Raw genomic sequence first — 23,413 nt, forward strand, 5'->3', positions numbered from 1 at the left:
TGTGTTTGATAGCTTTTAACTTTTAAACCATGTAAATATTTTACATAATTATATAACAAAACCAAAAAATTTAAAGGAAATTCCTAAAAGTCAAAAGTAAAATGTACCAAAACTGTAATTTCTTATCAAATTGATGGTATAACTATTCAGAGTTAACTACTTCAAATGACTTTAAAACAGAAAATTGACTCTAACCTTACATCCTTGTTTTGTTTTCAGAAATTACATTTTTTGGTGGTAGTGTTGATAGTTACTATAAAGTGTTAGTGTCTAATTGTAGGATAAAGTAAATGCTGATGTCCTTGAGAATCTAGATATTTTTTTTAGTAGGAGGAAGGAAGTCATAAGATGTGAAAAGTAAAAAATCCTGTAGTCCTGAATTTCAATTGGATTTATCAGTATGAACTCATGTTTTCATCTTAAAAGTACATATTTCCTAGCACTCACTATACACTGAAAAGGCGTGAAAACAGGGAGCAACCCCAGTGGCAATGAACTCAGATAACCATGTTGAAAAACAATTTCTTGTTCAAACGAATCAGAGCTTCTTGGACAAATGGCTGATTCTAGATCTGTGGCATAAGTTAGACGAGATGAGTTTTGATTACCTTCTTATGCCGGAAAGCAAGGAAACTATCAAAGATCCGGATAACATTAAAGGGACTCAGGAGCAAACCTAAGAGGTTTCCAGTGACCAAAGATGAGAAAATCTGAGCATGCATAAATGCAATGGAATATAAAGCATATCTAAAATGTTCAAATCTCTAGAGTTCATTTTAAAAAAGGGAAAAAAATCAGATGCTAGTGAACCAGCTCATTAGTTTGAAAACTGGTAAATAAAGAGCAAGAAGCAAGTATTTATTCTGATTTACCTTACCTATATATAAGCTAAACCACCAAATAACCAAATCACAGATGAGAAGTTTCTCTTTATGGGAATAATGTAACTAATAAATGAAGAATGATATAATTTGAATGTCATCATTTTATAAGCCCTAATGATTTGCAAACTGTACAAGCTAAGTGATAAGTAAGGATTACCTCTTCTGGCCTTCATTCCATCACTGATTTTCTTTTCACCATTCATGTCAATCAAAACCTCCTGGGGTACCAAACACCTTTAAAGGACTTACACCCTCCACATCTTTGTATTCTTCTATGAGATTTTAGGAGACTATGCCTAATACTAAGAACTGAAAATAGGCTAGAAAACACAAAAACTATCACTTATTGATTCATAATTCCACCACCACTGAGTTCCTAACTACTTCCACTATGTGGCCTCATATTACCTACTGGATTGCCCAACCATTCCTCAACACAAATATTTGAAATTTTAATCTATCATTAAAGATGCCTATAGGCAAACTTGTTTTATGCACTCAGCTAAGTATCCTAACCTTCAAAAGCTTCCCAGAGGGTTCTCTTTACACCTCACAACAAAGGCAGCTCCAGTGATACAGGAACAAAGAAAAAGTTCAGGGGCTTCTTAGAGCTGGGATAAGTGTTAGCCATACACTTACTACATGTCCCTAAGGAAACTCCTCCCTGTAAATTAAGAAATGTCAGATAGCACTTTTAAAATTGTAAATATACATCTTATACTAGAAAGTAAAATGGACGGGCAATCTTAGTCAAGCAGAAGTGCATCACTTACTGGCAGACTGTACTATAAAAACTGGGTAGTATTTGGGGAAAAGTTTAACTTGCTTTAGCTTACATCATGTTCCCTATAGTTTCACACTCAAGTACAAAAAGACTTGCTCAGAACACATATTCAGAGCTTAAAAATTTATAGTTCATGACAAAAAGTTTTCTCACTGCACTGCCTTGAATCCTTAATCTGCAATATATTACAGGAATTATCTTCCTTTACATAATATTAATACAAGTTGTCTTATAACTAAATGAATTTGATATTATGTGCCCTGTTTAAATAATACTAAATGGTGCTATACTGACCCTAAAAATACTAAAGACTAAATTTCATTTTTACTCTTCACTTTAATAGAAGTTACTAATTCCTTTTTTATTCTCTCTCTCCTTCACTTTTCTCATCCCCAAATCACCCAGTTATAACTTGAGACTAAAATTTCTTTTTAGATGACCACAGCAGTCATTCTGGGAATTTCTGGGAATACATAACTATTGGCAAGGAATTTGCAAAGATATTTAATATCAGATTTTTTTAATGCTCTTAACTTGGTGAAACTTTTTATTATAGTAGTTTCACGAAGTCAGAAAGTAGTATAATTAATCTTCATAAACCTACGTATACCAGATTCAATAATTATCTAGATTATGCCACATTTGCTTCATCTACCCATCTTTTGTTCTTAAGTATTTCAAAGCAAATCCCAGCAAACCTCTAAATACATTAGTGTATATCACTACAAAGTACATTTTCTTATGTAATCGCAATGCCATTATCACACCTAACAAAATCAATTATTTAAATAAATTTCAAACCAAATTTAGGTTTAACTTAAGGGAAAAAAAATCTTAAAGCCCTAGAAAAGGGCTTTAATTCTGGCATCAAAAAAAAAAACATTTCAAAAGTTATATTCTTCTCAGTAAACATACTTTTTAGCCATAAAACGTTCCTTCTATTAAACAGATTTAACATAGATCAAATCACTACTTTACAGTATTAAAATACCAAAGGTAGCACTTGGACTGGTTGCCACGCACTTTATCCTTACCCCTGAGAAGAATCACTGACAGCATCAAGAATTTCAAAGCAGCCTAAGTTTGAGAGACCCACAGCACCAAAATAAATAAGCAAACTATAAGTAGGTCTCAAATCAGCTTGCCCCTTTCTCCATACAAGGGATAGGTACAACTCCTTAGTATAAGCAAACAAAAAGATATGATTAGTCTTGGCAAACTCTTCTAAATACATAACTGATTCCAACTTCGAACAAAGCCACTGGTAATTCATTCACTTCAGAATACCATTGGTAAAAGGGGACCATACTATAAATGTTATGCTGACATGCAGACTACCAAGTAAATTATGCCTTAACTGCTTCTGAAACAAGATCTTTTATTCTCCTTTTTACAGTGATGGTGTTTAACCCCACTAATATTCTGACCAGATGAATGGGGGAAATTAAGTTTAAGAGGTGCGGCGAGAGGACACAAGAAAAAATAAAACCAATAATGGCTAAAATGCTTAGCAAAACTTAGTGAATGACTAAAAAACGATCTTGTGAACACTGGACCTGGCAATAATAATGATCATAAAATAAAACCTACAAAAGCTACAATAGGTTAAAATCTGACAGGGACAAATTAGATGTGAACAACAACAGAGAGACTACAAAATCAATTCCTCATTCTAAAGCTTACATGGAAAAGAAATGATCCCAATGAAAATAATTTCAGTAAAATGAAATCTGGAAAAAGTGGAAAATGGTTTAAGGAATTAAACTATCTCAATGGCTTAATTTTGTCATTTGACCAAAAAAAGCATTATATAATTCTAACAGGCACAAAAAGAGCATTTATCAGAATCAAAACATTCTGTATTTACCACCACTCCTTGTCCAGAATTCCTTCTCCTGGTAATGCTTCTATTACAGCAACAAGGAATGCCTAATCAAAAACCTCAGATAATGCAAGTAATTTTATATAAGCCTTATTTGTTGTTGATGAGATGACACTTCAGGATCAGGGAAAATTAGCCAAGTCTCATATAAACAAATCCTGACACCACTATCAGAAAGCAAAAAATGCACACAGGCAGGTCACGGTTAATAATTAAAACCATCATACCATTTCTCCAAGAAGCATTCTTGGAAACTAGAGTATTAAACAGTCAAGGAATTCACAAAAAGAAATAAATCTTATGATACTTAGATATATGGTACATATGGAAAAGTATCTGGAAAGAGGGAAAAAAATCAGTATAGAACTCCACAGCTGTAAAATATGTGGTATCCTACAAAAGAGAGAAAGCAGTTTTCTGCTTTTACTGATAACGTAAGCAACATGAAACAGAAGGGATATCGTAAAAGATACATTTCTACATACTAACTCAATAAAATATGCTTTCCATCACAGCTTAAATTTGCTTTCCAACAAATGGACCCACATCAAAACTGATTAGCAAAATTAAAGGTTACCAGATACTTATATTAAAGCTCTAAGGCAAAAGGAGGAAAAGAATAAAAATGAAAAATTTCAGTTGCTAAAATAGAATAATTATATTCAATGAAATTTTCTTAAAATCATGACTAAAGTAAAGGAACTTTAAAAAAAATAGTACTAACTGGTTATCTTAAAATACTCAAAAAAGTAGAATTCTTAAATAAGAAGTTTTCTAGGTTCACTTATGTTACTGATTCTAAAGCCGATTTCCTCAGCAATCACTACTGAATAAGATAACGTACTTTTCATCAGCCATTCCTTTCCAAAAGGCCTAAATAACTGTATTGACCACCTAAATACAGACAGTCACACAGACAGAAAGAAATACAGAAAAAGAAGAGGGAGGGGAAAAAAAAGCTTTATTAGCAGCAAAAAGAATTTTGTTGCCAGCCAAATCACATTGCTGTGAAACTCCTGAATCCAAGAGAGGACAGTAACTTAAGCAATGACAAAACATTTCACTGAATGATGACAAGTGGCACACTTGGTCTAGGAAAGGCACTCTCAAATGTTGCAGACATAAAAACTTCAAATATTTTGTTCAGAAACGCAGTCTTGGATTCTTCTGCTATGCAAATCTCTCCTGCACCATAAGGGCAAGACTTTTTTTTTATACACTCAATCTGACTCAATTTGTTTCAAATATACATCATATGTTTCCATTTTCTACAGTATGACCAAAAAAGAAAAAAAATCTTTGTCCAGATTTTAAATTTTCTCAAAGTCAATAAAGGGACTTCCCTGGTGGTCCAGTGGTTAAGACTCCACGCTTCCACTGCAGGGAGCATGGGTTCAATTCCTGGTCAGGGAACTAAGATGCCACATGGCAAGGCCAAAAAACAAACAAAAAAATCAATAAAAACGTGTGAGCCTGATCTCAAAGGGGGGCGGGCAGGGGGTGGCCTTTAATTTACAAAAGGTAATAAAAATGAGACTGCAGAAACACTAGTAATGAATGATTGGGGGGGAGAGGTCAATTAAATGCCAAGATCTTTGTTCAACATGTTTGAGAAGGTTCCTTTTTGTTCCATTCCAAAACATGTTCTTTCTAATAAGAATTTTTTTCTGTATGTTTGGCACTATACAAATTGATCATTTTCTTTCATTATATTATTACGTGAGTCTTTCAACATTTTACCTGAATATTTCTCATAAACATGAAAAACTGGCAGATGTTAAATCCTTTAAAGCAGGGGTTCGCAGCCTGCTAGGAACCTGGCCACACAGCAAGAGGTGATCAGCGAGCGAGCGAAGCTTCATCTGCCACTCCCCATCGCTCCCCATCACTCCCCATCGCTCGCATTACCATCTGAACCATTCCCCCCTGCCCCCAACCGTGGAAAAATTGTCCTCCGTGAAGCTGGTCCCTGGTGCCAAAAGGGTTGGGGACCGCTGCTTTAAATTTTACAAACCTGTTACAAATCAAAGAAGTTTTAAAGTTCATCATTGTTGGAAGTCAGGTTCCTAGGCAGTGAAATTCTTGGGAGAGAGGTCAGCGTGCTGAAAGTTTATCAGGTGAGGAAGGAAGGGGCAGAAGAACAAATTAGGCTGGGATGTATAACAACAAAGGCCTCAGATGACCCCACAGGGAGCTCTGAAGCTGGGACGGCTCTTCAAGGTTGTCCTATGGTGGGACATGGGAGCCAGGTCTTTAATGGACTAGTCTTTGAATGCAGGCTACTCCAAGGAAGGGGATGTGAGCTTGGGTGAGTGGCTCTCTTCAGCCAACAGCAATTCCCAGGGAAGTCTGACAACCCCAGCAACACTCCCAGTAACTAAGAAAATGAAGTCCTTCAGTCCTGAAATGGGGATTTGGGTAGTGTATACATAGCATCCACTACAATTAGTAATTTTAACTGTCCAAATCTGATGAATATAAGTTAAAAAAAAAATGTAATAATGATGATGTACCTTTAAAAATGACTAGCCCTCCATTCCCTAAAGCTATAGAGTGACTAAATATCTAAGTTCTTTCTAGCTCTAAAATTTGATGATGCTAAGATTTTATGGCAAGATCTACAGTGTATCAGAAGTCTTGCATTTGAATACCATTAACTGTTTATAGGTGATAGGTATTATCAATATATTAGAGTTCTATCTTGTATATTGAAATTTTCTATAAAAGTTTCAAAATAAAATCCAATGAAAGCTTGCATATTTCCACTTCTCCGTATATTTCCATAATTTCAAACTTACCGACTTAACATTTGGAATGACATATGTGGCCTTTCAGAATCTAGCCCACACCCACCCTCCCCCCAAAATTTTGTAACATTACGCTTTCTCCACAAACTCCATTCTCACCTGGCCATTCCAAAACAAGCAATGCTTGCTTACTCATTCCTCTGTGATTTGCTCTTCCTAGAATGTCCTTCTTCCTTCCTTGCATGGTAAACTATTTACTCTTTTTTTTTTTTTTTTTTTTTTGCTGCATTGGATCTTCGTTGCTGCACGTGAGCTTTAGTTGTGGTGCACGGGGGCTACTCTTCATTGCGGTGTGCAGGCTTCTCACTGCAGTGGCTTCTCTTGTTGCGGAGCACGGGCTCTAGGCTCGCGGGCTTCCGTAGTTGTGGCACGCAGGCTCAGCAGTTGTGGCTCCTAGGCTCTAGAGCACAGGCTCAGTAGTTGTGGCCCAGGGGCTTAGTTGCTCCGCGGCATGTGGGATCTTCCCGGACCAGGGCTTGAACCCGTGTCCCCTGCATTGGCAGGCAGATTCTTAACCACTGTGCCACCAGGGAATTCACTAAACTATTTACTCTTTGAGAACTGACTCAAATACGACCTCGGAGAGGAAGCCTTCCTTAATTCCTAGCCCTCAGTTTGTTCAAAAAGCACTATGCACATTCTCCTATTATAGCACTTATCACATTATATTGTCACCATTCACTGGGTCTCACTCAAGACCAGAAACTTAATTATCTCTGTATCTTTAAACCAGTGTTGGCACATAAGCCAGCACCTAATAAATGTACAATGAATGAATCATAAAAAGCACACTAGAGTTGGGAGTGACCTTGGAAATAAACTTGTCCCATGGCCTCATTTTAACCAAGATGGCCTTTCGTAAGATTACATAGCTAGTTACTAGCAATGAGAAATAGAAGCTTAGTCTATTGATTCCCAATCTAGTATTCTTTCTACTTAACCAGCAGCATCCCTACTTCCGCTACTAAGTCCATGGCATCCACTGAGACAATTTTAGCTTCTTTTCACTTACCAAAAAGAATGGTCACTGAAATTGGGCCATAACAGAAATCAACATATTAACCACAAGATGCAAAACCTTTTGGGGGAAGGAGACAGAAGAACAGGTACTGGCAGTAACAAATAGTGAGTGGGTCAGGAAGAGTGAAACGAAGGGGAGAATGGATGACCAGTAAGTTCTGTGAGGGTCAGGAAATCTTTACTGCATAGAAATTGGAGCTACAAGAGCCTTGCCTGGATTCTCTACACACCAAGCTCAATTTTTAAAGTTAATCTTAAATGTTTTAAGTGAACATATATACTATAAAGCATTGTACTACCTCCTCTATAAAGACAGCCCAATAAAAAAAACCTCAGCCCGCATATCAGTCTATGAATTTACAGCATGAGAAATCTTAGCTAAAGACTGTATATATTTATATTTTTATATATATATATATACACACATATATATGTATATGTGTATATGTATATATATATTAAATGGGTGTTATATATATAATATTAAGTATAAAATTAGTAAAATAGGTACAGTTGGTTTTCGTAAGTGATATCACTTTAGAAAGCATTATTAATAGTAGCAGCGTTAAATTGATGCTGATCAACCCCAATATATACATACACCTTATTCTTCCTGTGGTGTGAGAGTAACTATGCTGACTCTGAGTCATATCCATTCAGCTTATATTCAATCAATCTCCAACAGCATTATCAAGGCACATATAAAGACTGGGAGAATATACTTCTACTGATGTCAAAAGTCTGACATAGTGGAGGATTACTGGACTGAATGTCAATATTATAACATAGTATGAGTGTGTTTCAGGTTTGGTAATTGCAATCATTGTTGCTTTTGTTGTGGTCATCCATGTACAATGCTTGGTGTCAGTCTATTTATCTCTTGTAAAAATAAAATACAGTGTGTGTGTGTGGAAAAAAAAAAAAAAAAAGTCTGACATAGCACCTGAACAATAATCCTTCCATAATCCAATCCACTGATATAAATATCCCCATTCTCCAACTTTTCCAAATGAAGAATTGTTTAGGCTATCTTCATTTAAGAAAATATTCCTCTTTCCTCAATCACTTCAGTGAGTAACTTCTGAGGCCCAGCTATATGCCAAGCACTGTGCACTTAACAAAGGATACTTGGACCTTTTTTACATCACTGAATTACAGCACCAAAATTACACCCCAAAATTAAAGATGTAAAGTATGTCTTGAAACAATAGTAAGAAATCTCCTAGATACATAAACACATGGGAATAATAATCTGGATTCAGCTAAGAACAAAAATGACAATACCATAAAAAGATCTTATGTATCACTTAGCAAATGGGCATAGATGAATTAACTGTTTTAGACAATTTAAACTGTCCTTTTTAAAGCTTGTTTTTAGTTTTACAAAACCTGTGCCCAATATACTTTTTTGCAGACATATGTTGAAGTCTAAACCTCTTAAAAATCTTTTCATTAGGCGAAATTCATGAGTATGAATGCTACTCATTGGGTTTGACATATATACACTAATATGTATAAAATATATAACTAATAAAAAACTGCTATATAAAAAATAAAATTCAAAAAAAAAGAATAAACTCAAATCAAAGAGAAATGAATTTGAAATTAAAGAACCCTTTTAAGAAGACAGCACCATTTTCCCCTTGGCAGAGCTTCCTAACCCAGGTCCGTTCTTTTTAAATTTTTGACTAAGCAGCACTCAGAATATGTTCCTTTAAACTTTCACACAATTTATTTGAGTAGTAAACCAAAAAGCAAATACATGCCTCAAAAAATCAACAGGTCCAAACAACAAACTAAAGTTTCAAGGAAATTATTAGTTCTCTAATTAAATATTCAAGCAGCTATGTCCTAAACCACCATTAGCCCCTGATCATCTGGATTCCACAAACCTGTAAACTTTTCTCTTTAAAATATCTAGCACAAATAATTTCGCAGTATGACAGGAAAATGTGCATTTTAATTTAAAATAAGGGAATATTATGACAGATATGCATTGGTCACTAAAAATGGTGACAGAGAGAGGTATTTTGACCACGTGACCCAGTAATTATTTTAAAGTTCACTGCATCACTTCAAATAACTAAACACTACTATACTGAGAGACCAGTGATAGCTAAACATGTATACCAGGGGAGTGGGCGGTGGAAAAAAAGACAAAATCTGTGTTTCCAGTTTGGGAAAAGGATTACAACCAGTCTGCAGAAAAATGAAAAATGGAAATTGACTCTTAAATATCGCAATTTTAGAAGTATGAATGTTACTCAAGCCAAGCTGTTTACTGAACATATGAATGGTTAAATTTCAGAGTTTCTTTAACTTTTATGTCTTTGGTCAACCTAAAACTATGAAAAATACTTCCTGATACTCTTGGATGTATCAACAGTTTATACAAAGTAAGTAAGCTTCACCAGTCAAGTACTATTATAACTAAAAAACCAAACACTGACCATACATTATTAAATGGATGATATATAAACCACAACACATTCATAAACTCAAGTCATGCCTCATTTCACATTCTAGTAAGAATTAAAAGAGAATGCCAGACACCATTTATCTTAATAATTATGCAGGCGAGATTTTATAGAGTGTTTTGTGGTTACAGAGCACTTCTGTAATATTCTGTTATTTTCATATTTTAGCAAAGCCATGACGGTCTCTCATTAAATTATTACCAATACGATAAAACAGGCTAGTCAATTAGGCACAATTAAATCAATTCACAGCTGAACAACAAACGTTAATTGAATACATCAATATGAAGCTAGATCCAAAGTTCCCAAACTGGTGTTCCACTGTACCAGAATGCATTAACAGGTTTGCTTTAATACCCTCCTGGAAAGTCATCCCCAAATTTACATTAGTGTCTTAAAACTGAAAACTACCAATGTCAAGAAACTTGCTTAACACAGCATTACTTAAATTTATTGGCACATGTATTTTCGTTTAAGTACACCTATAAACCTCACATAAGGAGTATTCAAAGACAGCACTACTCTCATCCATGGATTAGTATTAGAATCACCTAGATGGCCTGCTTCAGACTGACTCAATAACTGCAGATACTGCCCAGGAATGTATATTTTTAAAAAGCTTCCCAACAAATTCTGATCCACAACCGGGATTAAAGATACTTTAACCTTTTTTGCCTTGAGGAACTGGGACTTTTTTCTAATCAGTTAAGTAAGAAATGTGATTAAAAGATTTTAAGAAATTTTTAAAATAAACATATTATCAAAGATTATACTATAAAGTTCATTTTAATAAAACATACAAAGACAAATTTTGACTTCCCACTAACAAGGGCTACATCTTGCTTTATTTAAATAATGTAATAAAACACATTTTGGCAATATATCTGTTTTTAAATGACCTCTCTTGTTTATAAACTCATGAATGTTAAAAACATAGGCTAAAATTGAATATATTATGCAAGGACAAAGCTGTAAATGTGACGACAAAGCTGTAAATGTGACTTGGTATTTGTAATTCTTGTATCTTTTACAAAAAAAAAATTTTTAGTGTTCTGTTACTAAATGATAAACTAAGGGTGGCTTTAGACTAGTATTTGCAAACACTTCAAATAACACACAGCAAGTGTAGTTAATCTTTATTCTCTAAAAATAAAAGGCCATACTGTATATCACTATGTATTCTCCTGCTAACATTGCTTTTTGGATAATTACCTACACCTTGTTGATATGGAGGATATTAAGAGAACAAAGACAATTTACAGAGAGGGGTAATAATAATCATGAACCAGATATTTGGAATCATTAGTATTTTTATGTTCCTCATTACCTAGTATTTCAATAGCAACCTAATTTTCTTAATGTTTCTTGTCCCCAACCAATGATCCATGAATGGATATATGAAGAATTGAGAGAACTAAAACAATACGACTAAGAATTAATAAAATACGTGACTGAGTATAAAAACAATTTAAAACCGTCATGGCAGAAAGGATTTGGCAGAATTATTAACTGGTATGGCACATGATTTGGTCCAGTCGTCATTTGACATCTCAAATTGCCTCACTTTAGAGGGAAAAAAAATAGTTAAATTATCTTCTCTTTTTTAAATAATGGAAACCTTTTACTACATGAACACTATGGAACACCTTCTTGAACCCAATTCACTAACACTGATTTAGGGGAGTTGTTTTTTAAGTCTATAGTGGTGAGCTCCAGTGATCTGTTCATAACCCTATCCCGCTCAATGTTTTAAAATCAAAACCTCAGATAAAAACACTGAAGGCATCTTTCAATGCTCCCACAGCTTTCAGGAACAAATCTAAGTTCTTTAGTTGTTATAGCACACTGTCCAGTAGAACTTTTTTATGCAATGATGGAAATCTTTTGTATCTACAGTAAGGTAGCTATTACCCACATGTGGCTACTGAGCACTTAAGATGTAGCTCAGTATAACTAAAGAACTGTTTTTAAAATTGTCACAACAGCTAAGTGGCTGCTATATAGGACAGTGTAGGTTTAGAATATAATCTGATTCTGCTTCCAGACAAAATGGAATAATTACATTTTGTTTCATTTTTGTTTCAGTTGGGAGACTTACTCTCCCAACTGAAACAAAAACTGGACAAAACAATGGTTTTCAGATATACTGGGCAACAGACACCACAGAACAGTGATCCGTGCATGGAGGAACAAATGAGCTAAGCCCTACAATTGCCCCAGCTTACAGTCTGGAGATAATCTTCAGGCCACAGCACAAGGAGGGAGAACCAAGACAAAGCCCAGTAGTCTCCCTGAGTTGAGAAGACAGAGTCGCGAAGACAAGGCAGCTGGACTTCTCAGGGCAGAGTACTAGAGATGACAGAGCCTCACAGAGAAAGAACGCCGTATTTATAGATGGTCTCTTTCAAATCTTCAGCTGAGTACTGAATGATTAGCACATGTTTATGAGGAAATTACCCCAGGATGGAGAAAGAATCCCCAGAAAGGAACAAAAAGAACAATCCCTATAACTCAGAGGCAGCAGAACAAATCCTATTCCCACCACCTAGTGTGAGAAACCTCATAATTCACGAGGCATTAGATAGAGTAGTCAAAAGGTTCTTGCCTCAAATAATGCAGAAAAATTAGCCCCTAAAGGCTGCTCTGGTTCCACCTAAAAAAAAAGCTTAAAAACAAGCCTTGAGGGCTTCCCTGGTGGTGCAGTGGTTGAGAATCTGCCTGGCAATGCAGGAGACACGGGTTCGAGCCCTGGTCTGGGAAGATCCCACATGCCGTGGAGCAACTGGGCCCGTGAGCCACAACTACTGAGCCTGCACGTCTGGAGCCTGTGCTCCGCAACAAGAGAGGCCGCGACAGTGAGAGGCCCGCGCACCGCAATGAAGAGTGCCCCCCACCCCCCGCTTGCCACAACTAAAGAAAGCCCTCGCACAGAAACGAAGACCCAACACAGCCATAAATAAATAAATAAAAAGCAAATCCCTTCCACTAACAGAAATCCAATTTCGGTGAAAACTTTATTAAAAAAAAAAAAAAAGCCTTGAAAGGATCAAGGATCAAACTATCTGCAAGTAACTTAACCAAATTCCAAGAACAAAGCTCAAGAATATTTATAGTACACAAATACCCATCCACAAGGTAAAATTTTACCAACAAGGTACAATTCACAGTATCTAGCATCCAATCAAAATTAACTAGGTATGCAAAAAAGTAGGAAAATATGACCCATGCAGAGAAGAAAAACCAAAGAGCAACAAAACTTCTACAGGATTACAGCAGAACAGTAAAAATTATGTGACTACTACATTATACATTTTAACTATATTCCATAGGTTCAGAATTATTTTATGCACCTAAAAACACAACTTCAAAATACATGAAGCAAAAAGTGATAGAAATTCCGAAGAGAAACTGATAAATCCATAATTACAGTTAGAGATTTCAACATCTCTCAAAAATTGACAATAGAAAATCAGTAATGACACAGAAGATCTAAACACCACCATCAACCAAATTATGAAAATGTTTTAACTGACCATAAACACTGAACCAATAACTATTCTGACTGCAAACAAGATAAAGCAACGCTGATTCTTATCCAGGTAAGGTTTCACAAAATAATTCAAGATCCCAACAACATTAGAATTCTATGGTTAAAAATAGATAGGGCTGGGCTTCCCTGGTGGCGCAGTGGTTGAGAATCTGCCTGCCAATGCAGGGGACACGGCTTCGAGCCCTGGTCTGGGAAGATCCCACATGCCGCGGAGCAGCTGGGCCCGTGAGCCACAATTACTGAGCCTGGGCGTCTGAAGCCTGTGCTCCGCAACAAGAGAGGCCGCGACAGTGAGAGGCCTGCGCACCACGATGAAGAGTGGCCCCCCCTTGCCACAACTAGAGAAAGCCCTTACACAGAAACGAGGACCCAACACAGCCATAAATAAATAGATAAATAAATAAAGCATGACACAAATTAAGCAATGTGAATACCATCAAGCTTTCATCATCATTAAAAAAAAAAAAAATGGATAGGGCTATTTTGCAGAGTAAAATTTAGCTCCCTACCCCAGAGGTATTAAGGAAAAGGCTTGGGTGAACTTTCAAAACTATTACAGAATATTACAGCATACAAAATATTCATTTGATGTGAAAAAATGACTGTATGATTTATGGTGCTTTCTGTCTAAAGCTTTATAAATTCTCATCATGAAGAATAACCTAGTAATACCTTCCTTGTAAAACCTATGTAAAAATTGAGCTGGCAAGCTCAATGACACTATAAAAGGATCCCTGAAACAGCTCACAGCTTCTGGTGGATAGAATATGCCAGTCATACCCTATGTCATATTTTGAATAAATTCACTCACAAGCTGGACAACCAACTGATTAACTGTAGAGGGGATTCAGAAATCCAACACAAAGATACCTGAATTGGAATGCTCCCTTCTAATCCTAGAATCCCATATTATATATGGCCAGAGTCCCAAATTTCAAAACAGCAGACAGAGATTTAAACTTCAAGGGAATGGCATTTAGCAGGATTGGGAGAAGGTCAAAAGCTATACCCCGGACCACCCACCTCCACTTTAGGTATGCCTTTTTTTTTTTGGCCGCGGGGCATGCAGGATCTTAGTTCCCCAACCAGGGATTGAACCCACACTCCCTGCAATGGAAGTGCGGGAGTCTTAACCACTGGACCACCAGGGAAGTCCCTAGGTATGCCTTTAAGTGTTGCAAAAAGAATTTTAAAACTACTTGACTTTGCCAGAAAACCTAAGTTATTTCCAAATTTGACGCCAGACAACATTTTAAGTGCGCATTTTCTGTGGATTATAACAATAAAAATGGACAAATGCTAATTGATAAGACAAACTAAATTCAAAACAAAAAATATGCTGGCTATAAAACTAGATTAAAAACAGGTTGAGATAGGCAGATATTCCAAATCTGCAAAGATTCAAGATTTCTGAACAGAAAGGCAATGAACTAGAATAATTCTGTTAAAATATTACGGAGTCAGAACAAGGAAAAAATGAGGAAAATGGCCATACACTAATTAAGGTGAAAAAAATTATCTGAATTAATTTCCTGACATGGGAACAACAAAAAGAAATCTTTAAAAGAGGAAAGCCAATAACAGAAACTAAACGGATAAGACAAAAAGTCAAAGGTGATGGACAAAGAGAAAAATATAAATTAAAATAAAGATTCTGAAATACTGCCTTTTAAATTAGAAGATAAAATTTAATCAGACCTCACAAAAACAGATTAAATCATACATTAAAATGTAGCCAGGTGGACTCTGAGGGAAGGTGTCAACTGAGAAGATAATACAATAAGGCATTAACCAATTAGTGATAGTATGCTATCAATGCAATGAAAACAAAGAGTGCAAACACAGGAGGAGGACTAAATGTTCAAGTTAATTTGAAAGCCCACAACCCCAAGACTCAAAAGATATGTTGTTTGTTTTACAGTATATCTTATAAGTATATCTTATATCTTATATAACAGTATATCTTATGATTTTAAAATCAAGGTTTCCAGGAAGGGGCACAAAATTAAAGTTTTTAGATTTTAGCCTTTCCTAAACATATTTCCAATAACATTTCCTCACTAATCCCAACTCCCAGGCACCATCAAATTACTAAACACTGTCTCATCCTTCTCTTCATTCTCCTCAGGCCCACACTAGATCCCGTCTATTTCCTACCTTAACTGAATCCTCTCCCAAGCACCTGATAAGCCAGGTTTTATCGGATCTTCCATACAGTTCAGTACTTTCTATCAAGTATATACCCTGTGAAAGCACTATACTAGACATGTTTATAAATTTAAGGATAGAAAATATTTAATCTATTCACAGTGAAATATACCTAACCAAAAACAAATTGTAATACAGTATACCAAAAAATTAAGCTGTTATGATAACCATAAAGAGGACAAAATTTTCCCTTTGCGTTATCTTATGTTGTTTCCTTTTCACTACCACCACTATTCCGGCCTCTATAATATGGATACACCTGATATCCTTCCTAACTGGGTTTCACTACACTCCAATAATCAATCCTATATTCTATCCCGAAACTAACCTTTTTTAAAACAAAATCTATATAACATCACTCTCCTACTTAAAATATTTCTCAAACACAACAGGGATTTGCAAATTCCCCTACCCATATCAAGACGGGGGTGGGGGGGCATAAAATGCACATTACCAGGCCCTGCCCACAGAGATCCCAATTCAATCAGCCTGATATGATAACTGGGAATCTGAATTTTAACAATCCCTTTAGGTTTGATTTAGGTGGGCTATAGAGCACACTTCGAAAAAGAACAGGTCTACGAGGTAAATGTCAAATTCCTTAGCCTGGCATCAAGGTTCCCTGCAAAAAGGCCCCTGAGTTACCACTATAGGGCATGGATGGACTCTCCTACAAGAACTCTTCATTAGGGATAAACTTGATTTTCTGCAGCCTAAACAAGCCAATGTTCTCTCCCTCAAGCCTTACTGAAAATGTTCACTTTTCACCATTCCTCCTGGCCTAGCTCAAGCACCATACTTCCTAGTTCTCACAAGACTGCAACAATTTCTGCTGCCTAATTTTACAGTACCATACTGTCTGCCCTAAATCATTATTTAAACTGGTATTATTAACTTTTCAGTTGGTTTTATCATATAACAAAGGCTGATGGATCAAAGCTCTTTTCTTCTCTCTCAGTATCCAGAACAATGCATTTAGAGTCCTTTCCCTAAGGCAATTTCACTGTACATAAACATAACCAACTAGGAACTAATATTTTAGAACTAATTTTGGAATACTAAAAGGAGAAATTGTGAAAAAGAGATTTTTCTTAGGAAAAGAAACCAACAGTTAAATTAATATATCTGACATAAGAGTATCTGCCAGAACACAGTACTAAATATTGTTCTTCCTTAACCAGCCTACTAGATAAATGTTCCCTAAAGAATTCTTCCCAGATCAGAGAGAACAGGTAAACTTAAGTCCCAAGAAAAAACTGGTAAACCAAACTCTGCTTTAACCCCAGTGAGGGTTGCCCAAACTCTGACCCAAACAGTTATTCAAAAACGAGTTACATGGGGGGAAAATCTCACTTACTGTTAACTTCTGAAATTTTTACACATGTGACAAAGTTAACTTACGAGTAAGTTAATATTACATCAATATTGGTAATAACATAAGTGCCTCTAACACACAATAAATGCTGGTTTACTTATGCCTTCCCCGTAACACTGAGCAACATATGGGTAGGGGCCATGTGTCTTAATTCATCTTTTTATTCCAGCACTGAGAACATCACTGGTGATTAATAAAGATTTTGTGAGGAAAAAAATATATATATTTTTCAAGATAAAAAAATGATAGTGATTCTCCAAAGATGATATACAAACAGCCAAGAAGCATATGCAAAGATCACCAACATCACTAATCATTAGAGAAATGAAAATCAAAACCACAATGAGATATCCTCTCACACCCATTAGGATGGCTACTATCCAAAAAACAAAAAGCAAACAAATATACACACACCAATAACAAAACACAAAACAGGAAACACAAGTGTTGGCAAAGATATGGAAAAACTAACTGGAAACCTTGTTCTGCTGGTAGGATAAAATGGTGCAACCACTATGGAAAACAGTATGGAGTTCCTCAAACAATAAAAATAGAAATACCACACAATCCTGCAATCCTACTTCTGGGTATATATTCAAAAGAACTGAAAGCAGGGTCTCAAAGAGTGTTTACACACCCATGTTCTTAACACTATTCACAACAGCCAAGAGGTGGAAGCAACTCAAATGTCCAACGTTGGATGAATAAACTAAGTATAGTGTATACATACAACAAAATATTATTCAGCCTTAAATAGGAAAGAAATCCTGTCTCATGCTACAACACGGATGAACCTTTAAGACATTATGCTAAGTGAAATAAGCCAGTCAACAAAGACAAGTATTGCATGATTCTACTTATATGAGGAATCTACAGTAGTCAAATTCAGAGAGACAGAAAACGGAATGGTGGTTACAAGGGGTTGGGGGGAAGGAAGAAAATGGTGGTTGCTTGCTGGGTACAGAGTTTCAGATTTACAAGATCAAAAAGTTCTGGAAACCTGTTTCACAATAATGTAAATATACTCAACAGTACTGAACTGTACACTTGAAAATGGTTAAGATGGTAAATTTTACATTATATGCTTCCTACAATAAAATAATTATAGTGATTTTAAGTAGAAGAAAAATAAAATCTTAAGTATCAAATGAACTCACACTTGAGAAAAATATAAATATAAAACAGTATAACGCGTAAGTACAATTAAACAAATGGCCTTTTAATTTAGCTTCTAAAAGGTATGTAGTTTAAAATAAATCACGCTAAATGTTCAAATTTCATTTTAGAAGATTCTTGCTATTTATAAATTGTTTGCTCAGTCAAAAACAAAGTATTTCTGCTAAAAGAATCAGAACTCCAGAACTGGAAGAGATTCTTGAGATCATCTACTGCACTGATTCCAAAGTGGGCCCACAAACAATGCCAAAATGAGAAAAATAAGGAAAATGAAAGTAGTCTTTCACAAAGCTAAATCTATTTAATTTTAAGGCATATACTTTATTCTGAGAGCACATCCTTCCTACTTTGAACCTTGCTCTTTTTAACGGCAGTTTCATCCATTCAACAACGCTTGTTCAGCCAGGAACTGTCAGGTGCAGGGCTACAACAGTGAACAAGACCAGCAAGACTCTCACCCTCAGGGAACCACGTACCTTGTAGTGGAATGTGAGAGTAGCAGTAGTAAGAAAAGATGACAGGATTTGCTTTTTTAAGTCTTTAACATTCAAAACAAAAACTTGGTCAGCCTAGGTCAGTGGGAAACACTATTCTCCAGCTCCTTCCTATTTTATAAATAAGAAACTGGATATCCAAAAGTTCCACAACTCTTCAGTAAAAGCCAAAACCACTTTGTTTCTAGAATTTAAAACATCAGGGAAATATTCATGTCCCTGAGATTTGACCATGATTAATTTACAGGACTCCAAATATCTCAGAGAATACTATTTTTCCACTTAACATGTCCTTCCAGTTCTAACAGTATTTGATTCTACATATCAAACTTGTTATGTCATTTGAGGATATAAAAGCTTAATAAAAAACTTAAAATCCCTAGGGCAGAATTTATTGAGTTTCATGCCATCAAAAGAAAATTCATTCTACATACTTCGTGATAAATGATAAAGCAAGTCCAACATTAAGAACAAGGGGAAAGAACTGACACAGAACTAGTACCCACAGTAATACTGTCTTGGTCACTGTTTCTGTGGCCTAGAAAGTACAATAACTCTCTGGAGCATTGCTATCCCATTCACCAGAAACTTCAGAAAGTTTAAACATACAAAGCAACTGAAAAACAAGCAGTGATAATCAGCTAATTAACATTTCAAAGAACAATGATAACAAAACCTGTAGTTCCAGTGAATAATCTAGGTTTGACAATATTTGAACGGACAGTTCAATCTCTTCTCTCACTTCCCCCTACCTTTCTCCACCTCTGCGCAAGGGTGCCACGAAGTCCACAGACTTGTTCTCATGGGTTCAAAAGGTTTTTCCCACTTAAAAATAAACTCACATATAACACAAATTTGGAAAAACAAACTTAAAGAAGATATTATCCCCTTTTGTAGATACAAGACATTTAGACAAAAAGTTAAAGTAACTTGCCTAGACAGAAAGTAGAAAAGTTAAGATTTGTACCTAACTGCAAAGTTCATAGACCTTTTTTCCCTCCCTCACCTCCTCTCACTTTCTTTCTCTGAGTCTTTCATAAACACCTACATGCTATTCACTGAACAGGAGAGAATGAGGCAGAAGGAACACAGAAATGTACAAAAAAATAATATTTTCCTTAAGATAGAATAATTTTAAAGAGTTAAAAGCACCCTGTGACAGAACAAAGAATTCACTGAGGAGGGAGGGAGTTGATGAGTTAGACCATACACAAAAAGAATATATTTTAGGCAGAAGGAACTACAAAGAGCAAAGGTGGGGAAAAGAGAAGGAAAACATAAGGCATGTATGTTCGAAAAGACAAAAATATCAAACCTGCTTAAGCTGAGAAATTATTAGAAATTAAGAGTTAAATACAAAGCTGAAAGGGGAGGTTTGGGTCAGACACTGGAGGACCTGTTGAAACAAACTTCCTATTTACAGCGCCAAGATAGAATTAAAACTTAACTTTTACATATCTATTATCCTAATGAAATAAGACTGCACATGCCCTATTAACTGGAAGGAGTTTATGCTTTCCAGCTAGGAAAAAGAGTCCAGGACAGTACCTGACACAAAGATGAAAAATGTTGGATCTGAATTCAAATAACTGGGTATTTTCCCCCATCTCTTCATAACCACAGACTTATGTCCAAAGAGATGAAGGGAAAAAAACTGAACCTACATCCATACTGCTGAAATTTTATGCCAGCTACTCAATTATAAGGGAGAAGTAGAACCCACAAATCTTTTGCATAGGATGGTGGGAAAGAGAAGCTTGAACAAGAAAGAATAATTAAAAGCCTCAATGTCAGAAAAATTCCTTTGAGTTGTCAAGACTGATTTAAAAAAAAAAAAAAAGCTACAGTTGGACTTTCTAATGTAGCTTTATCTTTAATACCAGTTTTTAAAATCCAGGTTAGGTTCTGGGAAAATGTTCAATTAGACCACAACTGTCCTGAAGCTACTGCTAAGAACTTAAAATTCCAAACATCTGCAAAACTACCATTTCCCTCTTTGAGAGCTAAGTCCCATCCACCACGTAAAAAGCAGACCTACCAGATCTTCAAGTGTTACCTGGATAATGACATCACTCTCTATTGCAGTTCTAGCAGGCCAGGATGGGCTGGTCTACGCCCTCTACATCACCACAGTAGCAATTCCCCCACCAAAAGAAAGGTTTGTGTTGAAATAAGTTATAGTAGCCCCATCTCCTCATTCCACAAACTATCAAAAGCTATGAAGACGTTAAAAAAAAAGCACTCCATTAAAAAAAAAAGTGAGAGTGGGGTGGCAGAGTACGCTGAAACTAAGCAAATTCTTATACTATATTTGTAAAATATAAGCGGAAAAGAAACTTTGAATCTAGCCCAAAGCTCTCATTTTACATGTTAAGAAACTGAGGCCCAGGGCAATTAAGTGGTTTACCAGGGCAACTGCTTCTCTATAAAGGTGTTAAGTGTCGGTTACCAGTCAGAGTAGCACTTAATCGCTTGTAAGAGTTACTTAAATGTTTATGAGATTAAGAAACCGATGTGCAAAAAAAAACACCTCTTCTGTACCCCCTCAGGGCTTTGCCCCAGAGCTATACGGAAAATGCTGAATCTCACATGAATACCATTTCTCCCTTCAGCCACTACAGTCGCAAAATCTCTCTTAAGATAAAGTGAAAGCCTGAAATGCCTGAATTTCTCAAATTCTGACAAGTAAGTGGATCAACAAAACCTCAAAAGTTTTGGCGAAGTAACAATGTGAAGTGGAATATTACTGTTTTGGTTTTGCCAGTTACCCTTTCCTTTATGTTAACGTTTTCAGTCTAAGTTTTTTCAAAAATAAATTATTATTATACGCATACAGTTAATCACTGAGATAATAATCACAAATTATTATCACTTTTGAGACATGGATTTATTAGACAATTTAGCATATCTTCATCTCTCAAAAATAACTTGAAAATATCCTGCCCAGCACAAAGTAATACTTCTTGAACAAAAACACCCAAAATAACCCTCTACCAGGCCACAATATAGCAAAACCACAAAAAAAACGTAATCCTGTAAAAAAAACCCCACCAGCTAAAAAGTACTGAGTACCATCAGTCTGCCCTGGCTCACTGTTTATCGTCAAACTGTCAAAGCATTAGAAGAACCCGGGGGAAAAAGTTCCGCACCGACTTCACCGGCTATATACCACCACCACCCACACACAACACGTTTGGGGAAATGCAAACACGCCACGTGTAGGTGTTTTAACCAGGTTTCACCACGTTTAACCAAGGTAGGTATTAAGTCAGCTCTGGTATCAAAAGCTTTAAAAAACAAAAAAAGAAAGAGGGGGACAGCAACATAGATGCATATTTCACCTCTTTAAAAAAAAAAAAACACCAGAAATGACCCAAGGCGAATTTAACAGTTTTGAACATTGAGGCCGCTATACAGAGAGAGCGGTTTGGAAGGGTTCTGTCTTTCTGAAATGCCGGGAAAAAGTGCTCTGCCGAGTTTCAAAACTAAAGACCGCAAACTACCGCACAAATAATAAAAGTTTAATACAAACTACCCCGCCGTCAAACCATTTCTGCTACCATCGCCCAGAGTTTTTTTAAAACAAGCACTGAAAGGGGAACAATAAAAAGCGTCTCACCGCAAACGCAGCACGAGAGGGACTGTCGGAAGTAAGGCAAGAGCCTGTTAATTTCTGTAAACGCCTTGGGGTCTCCGGGGTCGTAGTTGAGCACTAGGCGGCTCGCGGAAATGTAGAGAGCAGTAGCATTCACGGGGTTCATTGCAGACACTTCGACACTGTTGGCTCTCGGCTGAAGAGAAATTCCGGATCCAACTTTGTAAGCAGCCAGGGAACAATGGCGAATTTGCAACAATTCGGAGGAAATCGGGGGAGAACCACTGGCCAAAGTTGTAACCAAAATCCGTACAAGTTTGTAGAGCTGTAGCAGTCCTCCCACACATGGGGCCTTGGCGCCCCTCCTCCGTCCCTGAGATTTGCAGACCAAGGGGAAAAAAAAAAGAGAGAGAGAGAAAGCAGCGTTCGAGTTTGTCCCGAGCGGCCGCGGGGCGCAGAACGCGGCGGCTTCGGCGCTCAGTCTAGCCCCGCGGCTCGGCGGGCGGCCTGCGCTCGAGCTGCATCTCGGGACGCGAAGGCACCTCCTGTGGTCGAGCTGGGCGGTCGCGGGAGCAGGCCCCGGCCCGGTCCAGGGGCGGGCACGCTTCTCACGGGCTGCAGGGCCCTTACTCCATCACAGCGCCCGGCGCGGAGGCAGCGGCGACGGCAAGGACTGCGGTGTGGTCGTCGGATTCCTCGATCTAGTGCACCGAGCCGCGGCGGCGGCGAACGTGGCTGCTGCGGCTGGCGGAGGCCGCCGCCGCTCTCTCCATATCGGACACGCCTGGCTCTCCGCCCCGGCGATTACAGCCCGGCAGTTCCCTGAGGTGGCGAAGCGGACAGGAGAGGCCCCCGCCCGAGAGGGGAGGGCCGGGGAGGAAGTGCGCGGGCCGGCGGCGGCGGGAGAGGGCGGGGAGCAGGCCCGGCCGGGCCGCGGCGGCGGCCCTCGCTCCTCAGTCGCTTACTCCGAGGTCACCAGGCGCAAGCGCCGCCCCCTCACTGCCCGGCCATCTTCTCCGCGCGGCACACACGGACGCCTCCTCCGTCAAGCACCACGGTCGCCGCCGCCCACGGCGCCCACCCGGCCGCAGCAGAGGCTAAGGCGAGCGCTCACACCGCCAGGCCCCGCCGCCGCCCAGCGCACACAGCAAGGCCCCGCCG

At 37.5% G+C, this 23,413-nt stretch overlaps 1 protein-coding gene across 1 annotated transcript in view; it reads right to left on the bottom strand.

Moving 5' to 3' along the window:
* MSL2 (MSL complex subunit 2) overlaps nt 1-22,650 on the bottom strand; it is a 29,437-nt gene extending 6,787 nt beyond the window's left edge. Inside the window, exon 1 of the mRNA XM_007170360.2 lies at nt 22,277-22,650. Within this exon, the coding sequence (XP_007170422.1) occupies nt 22,277-22,418 (142 nt within the window). The 5' untranslated portion in view covers nt 22,419-22,650. The remainder of the gene's footprint in view (nt 1-22,276) is intronic.
* Between the last annotated feature and the right edge of the window lie 763 nt (nt 22,651-23,413).

The sequence above is a fragment of the Balaenoptera acutorostrata genome, chromosome 4 (genome assembly GCF_949987535.1).
Source record: "Balaenoptera acutorostrata chromosome 4, mBalAcu1.1, whole genome shotgun sequence".
Lineage (NCBI taxonomy): Eukaryota > Metazoa > Chordata > Mammalia > Artiodactyla > Balaenopteridae > Balaenoptera > Balaenoptera acutorostrata.